General features: G+C 47.5%; 1 protein-coding gene across 3 annotated transcripts in view; it reads right to left on the reverse strand.

Moving 5' to 3' along the window:
* The window catches only part of LOC122385387, a 116,541-nt gene extending 110,665 nt beyond the window's left edge, over positions 1-5,876 (reverse strand). For 2 of the 3 annotated variants that reach the window (XM_043373626.1, XM_043373627.1), the window contains exon 1: positions 4,115-5,870. In XM_043373626.1, the coding sequence (XP_043229561.1) occupies positions 4,115-5,437 (1,323 nt within the window). In that variant the 5' untranslated portion in view covers positions 5,438-5,870. Of the gene's footprint in view, positions 1-4,114 lie in introns of all 3 variants that reach the window. The other variant, XM_043373625.1, reaches the window with a different exon arrangement.
* Positions 5,877-7,398: the final 1,522 nt, after the last annotated feature.

Consider the following 7,398-nt stretch of genomic DNA (forward strand, 5'->3'; position numbering starts at 1 on the left):
CCTTGTGGGGCTGCAAATACCGAGCTGCGAGTCTGGGAAAAAGAAGCCAGGTAGAAATAATTTTGATACAAACGATCGTTTGCGAAATCATTGTGCGCCAACGAGTTTTCTCAATAATGCAGCTAGCAATTCTCGTGCTGTTTCCAAAAAGATGTTTACAGTGAGGGTCGAACTTAAGAAAAACGAACTATATGCACAAGTCAGTTGGCGGTACCCCCTCGCTCACTCCGTTAGTCGCCCCAAAAGGCGTTAAACTGGTGGGTATATGTAGTTTGTGTTCAAACACCAATCCCAGCAGGGCGTAGGAATCCATGACCCCCAGTGCCCAGTATGACACGGGTCAAGTCATCAGGCTACATTTTGGTTGCTGTTCCAAACACGTCAACTGATTGGGAAAAGGATGATGAATGTTTCGCGCTCATATCTCTAAGCATTGGTTAGCTATCATGAATATTTGTCAGTGAGGGGGAGGTTGGAAAACGTCCCCTTTCCTCTCGAGCCAGTGCGGGTTGTTTATTTATGTGTATAAGTAGCTGATAAAATGTTATAATCTGTTTATTTAACGATGGCGCGGCCCACTTTAAGTGCTTTAGTGGAAAACGCACGTTAACACGCGCCTGACCAGCAGAGGCGGATCCAGCTCAGAGATTTTTTTGGGGGGGCAAACCATAACAATTTATCGATTCTTTCCATGCCTCGTCCATAGGCGTAATATTAAAATTATGCCGTTTGGGAGGGGCAACTGCCCATTTTGCCCCCCCCCCCCTGGATCCGCCACTGCTGGCCGGTGCTCCGAAACTTCCGCGCCGGGCCGGGTTGGGGGGGGGGGGGGGTCTGAACACATACCTCCTTCTAACTCGGCTACTGGGCCACGTAGCAACACGCGTTAAGCGGCAATCGAAAGAACGTCCAAAATAAGGACGAAAACACTAAAGTCATTTTCTGGGTCTGGTCAAAGGTCAAGTCACCAGAGGTCACCAAAGGTAAAATATTGGTAATTCCAACATTTTGGAAGCTGCCAACGGCTAACTCGGGAACCGATAGAGCTACAGCGCCGCGGAAAAGCGTATTCGATAGCTCTGTCAACGCTCTTTTGCTAAGATGTCCTCAGATTTGAACTCAGGTCAACGGTTTAGCCTCCAGAGGGCAAAAACTAAAAAATAGCCGTTTTTACGAAAAGTGTTTTTTTCGGCAATAACTTTTGACTCAAAAGAGCCATAACATTACTTTTGCCAGCATCGTGTTCCTCTCGTCGAGACGCGTCGAATGAACTATAATTTGGTCTTGAAAGGTCAACTTGAAAATTTGACCTCAGGTCAAGGTCATGACCTAACCGGAACAGGTCATGTTGCATATCAGTCGGTCTGCATCGTCGAGCCGAACACATCTAAGGCGTTTCTTTCAATTTTCTCCCATTTACTTATAATGGAGAGGCCACAAAATTGGCCTGACCTTAAGTCACCGCTATCAAAATTCCGAGATATACACGTACGTTTTATAGATACTAATATTACTCTTAGCAATCGCTGAAAGTTTCAAGGCAATCGTGTAGTCGGTGTAGCTATGGCGAGCATTCTAATTTTTTTAGGTGAAGTCACTTGGCGTGTTCTGGTGACCTGACCTTGAGCGACCTGGGTCTGAAATTTTCACAACATGTGCGGAAAAGATTCACAAACAGGTGCAAGGGGTGTTCAAACACCCCCGACCCAGCGCGGGTTAAACATCCGTACCTTAGCCCTCGCCCAGCGAGGGAAGCTGATGCAACCCTAAGCTTTTCAACAAGTAACGTAAAAATGGCGACGCGTAGCGCCGCCAAATTTGGTATACCCTCTGGGGCAGCCTTTTGGCACCTACCCTGAAAATTGCAGGTCTCAGTCCTTTCAGGTCAGGTCACCAGGTTACAAAAACCGGTACAAGGTCAGGGAAAAATTGGACTAGTTTAGCGGCAACTGAATGCCAGAGTTTTTCATTGATTGAGTGAGTGCTGTGGCACGTAGCGCTACCAAATTTCAGACACGACTTGGGGCATCTTGGGGCACGACTTGGGCTATTTGTCACTTGACCTTGGAGTTTAAGGTTCCAGTGACCTGATGTCAGGTCACAAGGTCAAAAAACCGGTATATACATTGTCAAAATGGCTCTAAAAATGCACTATATTGTTCATGAAAACTAGAGTTCTTCATTGGTTTTATTCAAACTTGCAGGATATGCTTAACTCACCGACTGCCATCATATGCATCCCAGTTTTTCAATTTCGGTTGACCTGAGGATTAGAGGTCATCACAAATTTTTAAGGAAATTCGCCCGAATTGTGTAAAGATGAAAGATTTGTGCTCTATTTTAACGTTTTTGTATTGTACTACCTTAATTTACATCTAGTTGGTGTTTGCAGGCTGCAAGAACGCTTGGGTCGGGTCAACTGAGGTCAACTAAGGTCAAACTACGTCCTCGTTAATAACTTTGCACGCAATGAGGCTAGAGCTTCAAAAAGATGGTGTCCTTGTGTTTCTTGTGATCATGCGATTCGAATGATATGCAATATGATGCATTTTGATTGACGTAAGCTTAATTAATTACTTTAACTTCACTTAATTTTTTAGAAAATTTAAAGTTCTCTTAAATTGGTTACAAAGCATTCGATGCGCACAGACTTCTGAGTTCATTGGTGCTTTGATTTTTGTTCTATCTCTACTAGATAAGTTATAAGCGAAAAATGTTTGACATGTTTTAGCGAAATTTTTGCACTCTTACCCCCCAAAACCCTCCTAAATATTGACTTAGTTACCAAACTTGCACGAGGGCGAGATCTCCTATGAGCCCACCTACCCTGTAAATTTGGCGTTTCTAAGTGCCATAGGAGACAATCGCCAGGGGGTCGTATACCCCCTTCGCCGTCCGTGTTATGAAAAAGGCCCTCGCCTGGCGAGGTTTAACCCTCGCCGGACCTATTGGTTTTCTACATATGCGCCGGCCGAGGGGGGGGGCGGGTACGAACCCCCCCTTGCCGTTTCGCCCCAGGTAGAGCTAGCGCGTCGCGGAAAAAACGAGCGAGCGTGTGCGCCGTTACAAGACGCAGAGATTGATGCCCGATTTTAAGGTCCTAGGTTAACCGGTGACCTCTGAGGTCAGGTCAAGTGCCCCAGGGTACGGTTCAGTTTTTGGTGAATAACTTCGCAAAAATCGGCCGCAGAGCCGCGAATTTGGCATCATCGTGTTCGCCTTGCTCAGGCGCGTCGAATGATATACTTTTTGTTTGGGTTAGGTCAACTTAGGGTGTTGACCTCAGGTCAAGGTCAGGTCAGCACCCCCAGGTCACGAAGTTAGTCGAAAGAGGTCATGTCGCATATCATTCGATTCGGCACGTCTTCCTGAGTCCACTGGTGTCTTTCGCGACTCGCTAGCTCAATTTGATCGGGAGTTATTGACGAAAAACTAATATAACCTTGATGACGTCATAAATGACGTCACACAAGGTCACCATTGCAAAAGTGACGCATCTAACCTTGCAAGGAGTGCATCAAATCACGATTCCGTGAGCTTGAGATAGTTGGAGATCGTTCCCGGCGCCAGAATAGCAGTTTTCATTTTTCCCCATTGACTTATAATGGTGAGGTCACGAAAATGACCTGACCTCATATGACCTTTAGGAAAAATCCGAGATATACAAGTTGTGAGACTCATAATGGATACAAGATCCTGCAAGTTTCATTTCTCTGTGACATCTCCTCTGGCAGTGACGGCGTTGCGAAGTTGCGACATCTGAAGACCGTGCAGAGGTTCACTTATGACGTCATAGGTCAGTGACCTGACCTGACTCAAAAATGCGGTTGGTGTCAAAAGATCCGGCTTAAATTAAAAATCAGGTATACCAAGTTTCAGCTCTCTATCGCCAGCGTGTTCGGAGCTATCGCGAAAAAAAATCATATGGAGGGCGGCACCCCCCCCCCCCCTCGGCCGGCGAGGGTTAACGTTGGGCAGCTTAAAATATCAAGCTTACTTTTGATTTTACCTTTGAACTTCTGTTCAATCCTACTGCTCGTCTCGTGAGGTATTCATTTGTGCGCTTAAAGCGGACCGCCATCGTTAAATAAACAGACTATAATGGAGAACTTACGAGTAGTTTCTTCCAGCTGGGTTGAGGTTTGCGCGCCGGCGCACCAGGAGCAGCGGCGAGCGGAGCCTTCCTGGCCGGGAGCCGGCCGGCGGCTGGCTCCGTCCTGTCCTTGAGTGAGTCCTCGTAGTCGGGGTGGTCAGGCTCTGGCCTATAATCCCTTAGCGAGGTGATCTTCTGACCGGAGCCGCTAGAGTATGGCCGTCGGCACTCGGTGACCAGCGGGTCTCTACCGAGCGGGCGCACCAGCACCCTCTCCTTAAACTGCACGCGGCCCATGCTGCTGCGGCTGCTGGCCGCCTCAGAGTCGTCGGACGAACTGCTAGCTCCGTGCGCCGGCGGCCGCGCACTGGGGACGTTCGTCGCCGGCAGCTGGCGGTACTCGCGGAAGTTGTGTCCGGCGCGCAGGTTCTGATGTAGCCGTCGCAACACGGCCTCGACGAACTGGTCGCCGCCCTCGGCCCGGATCGCCCTCAGCACCGACACGTCGCTCTCCGAGTCGGCCGAGCGGGCGTAGCGCGGCGGCGCGGGCTCGCCCAGCTCCAGTGACACGCTAGATGGCGGTCCGCGCGGCTCGGTGCGCAGCGTATCGTCGGACGGCACGTCGATGAGCATCCAGTCGGGGGTGGGTCGGCGCCGTCGCCGTGACCTCCGCTCCTCGCCGGGGGCTGGCTTCGTGCTCTGGTTCTCATGTTCAGTCTCATCGTCGCTGATGTCTTGCATAAGGAAGCCAAATCTCTGCTTTACCTGTCGGCCGGCGGGCGTCAGGCCAGTCTCATCGGTCAGCTCCAGTCCGCCGACTACACCCATCTCACGAATGCGGTTCTGGATCCGGTTAATGAGCATTTCTTCGAACGCCTCGTCATAGACGAGATCGGTGAGGTTGGCCCTGATACCACTGTGACCTTCATTTTCTGAGAGATCCTGTTTTGTAGATACAGAGCTGTCCATCACACTCCCACCAGAGCTGGTAGCGCCCAATTCACGGTAGTAGAGTCGCATCCGGTCTAACGGGTTGTCAATATCCGCTCCTTCTGTAGTTGGCTCATCGACTGAAGTTTTGTATAACAAATTGATTATTGGTTGATCGTATGTAATCCGATAAAAGACGCGAATCTCTGGGTTTTTGCTCTCGACCCATTTCGAGACGTCGGGGCTATGCAAGTGTGTGACCACGCCATGCGTGTCCGAAGTAGAGAAAGAGTCACATGATGTGAGATAGCCGGCATTAAATGATAGGTGAGCGTCTACGGACGGAGGCAACCCGTCCTGAGCATTATTGTTTTCAGCGCTTTCCTCACAGCGCATGTCGCCAGGGGAAGTCATAGCCTCTGATTCAGCACTATCTCTTGATTCGCCGTTTGATGTTTTCAATTCGAGTGATTCACATGGAACGCCATTCTGTTGGAGTGTTAAATGGCTTAGAATGAGGCGTGATAGCTATATTTTGAATGACTAAAAAGGCGAATAACGATTTCGAAAGTCGAGATCAGAATCCGCTGTCGGCACCAGAGGACCTTGTGGAGAACTTGCGGTTACAACGTGCTGCGTTCTGGTTTTTGGCGCAGGTATACAGCATTTTCTTTTTCTTTTTCAGAGTTTGCTTTTGCTCTTCGTCTTAACATGTTCGTCTTGACTCAGATTAGCTATCACACATTGCAGTCATGTTCTCGCTATTAGAATTTGGCACAAGGAAACAAGAAAGACAAAACAAAACTCCTTGTGTCTTTCATACTGTCCAAGAATCAAACACAACTATTGCGGCGAATTTGTCATCTTGCGCAACTTAAGCTGCACAAAAATAAATCACGTGCATATTACATATTACACACTTCAGTGCAATGCAGCTCACTTAGGGTGGTTTGTTTTTGCAACTTTTTTATCAATGGCTAAAGTCAAATTCTGATGTGTTTGAATGTTGTGAACACCTAATAAGCACTAAAAAGCTATTTTGGAAAAAAACATTCGTGGTGACAAAGTAAAACAGTTTGAGGGACGAAACTGATTTTTGGCAAAACGCGGTAGGGGAAGCAGGGGGAAGCCCGGCATAGTAAGCTCTTTTCATTTTTATTACATACCTTACGTGTTGCATAAAATGTTGATACCCTGTTAGCTAGATAAGTTAATTGGTCATGTTTTCCCAAAAACTCGGTTTTGTAGAAATAGTATAAAGTTGCGAAATTCGAGTTAAGAGTATTGATGTTTTTGGGGGGTAAGCCCGGCATATAGGGGTAACGCCGGCCACCTATCCAGCGCTTTACAACGAGTTGATGAAACCTTAATGTGTCTTCAAAATATTGACGGAAAGTGAAATATAAACCTTGGCCCCAGTGTGTGTGTGTGGGGGGGGGGGGCATATATGCTACCACCCTGTCGCGTTTTTTGCGTGTGAATAAAAAACCGCGGCATGTAGCGCCGCGCCGCTTGGAGTAGCTTTTTGTACATCAATTTTGGACAATGTGTGAAATTTTTTACCCCAGGTCATGCCAGGTCAGGTCACCAGGTCAAGTTAACTGTCCAGGCCTAAAAAAGTTTGCAATCATGTCCAGCCTGCAGTGTTTGTCAGAGAGGTTTTAAACATGGTGGATTGCATGATGTTATAGGCGCCTATAATTTATATGTATATCTCGGATTTTTTATATCCGTGACCTAAGGTCAGGCCAGTGGCGTGACCTTACCATTATAACTCAATGGAGAAAATGAAAATGCCTCTAGATCCGTGTGTACGCATAGGAACAGGTCAAATATTTCAGAATCACAATTATTTGGACCACCCGTGACGACCAAGGTGTCTTTTTGCTGATAGCCTCTAGAAAGGTCATCCGAGCTCATTTGAGGCTACAAACAGATTTTTGCCAATAACTCTCGATTGGAAAGAGATAGGACGCTGGGGATGGCCTCATTGTGTTTGTCTTGTTGAGACGCATCGAATGATATGCAACATGACTTTTTCCGGTCAGGTCATGACCTAAGATGAAAAATGACCGAAATACTTTCAAACGTACGCATTGAGAGCTATCGACCGCGTCTTTCTATCCCTATTAGTTTTTGAGTTAGAGGTGGGTGGTAACATATGCCCCCCCCCCCCCCCACTAGGGCGAAGCTGGCTGAGACCGCCACTGGGGCGCGGGTTAAGGTATTGTTTAGCTCTGGACATCTTTGAGTTTATGTCACTTCAGGTATTTTAGCTAGTGTCTACCACATATAGAGCACAGGTCGATGAAAATCGTGATGCAAAATAGACAAAAAATGTGTATTTTAAAATTCCTTAAAATTCATTTTCTCGT

The sequence above is a fragment of the Amphibalanus amphitrite genome, unplaced genomic scaffold (assembly GCF_019059575.1).
Source record: "Amphibalanus amphitrite isolate SeventyFive unplaced genomic scaffold, NRLGWU_Aamphi_draft 000217F_arrow, whole genome shotgun sequence".
In the NCBI taxonomy this organism is placed as follows: Eukaryota; Metazoa; Arthropoda; class Thecostraca; order Balanomorpha; family Balanidae; genus Amphibalanus; species Amphibalanus amphitrite.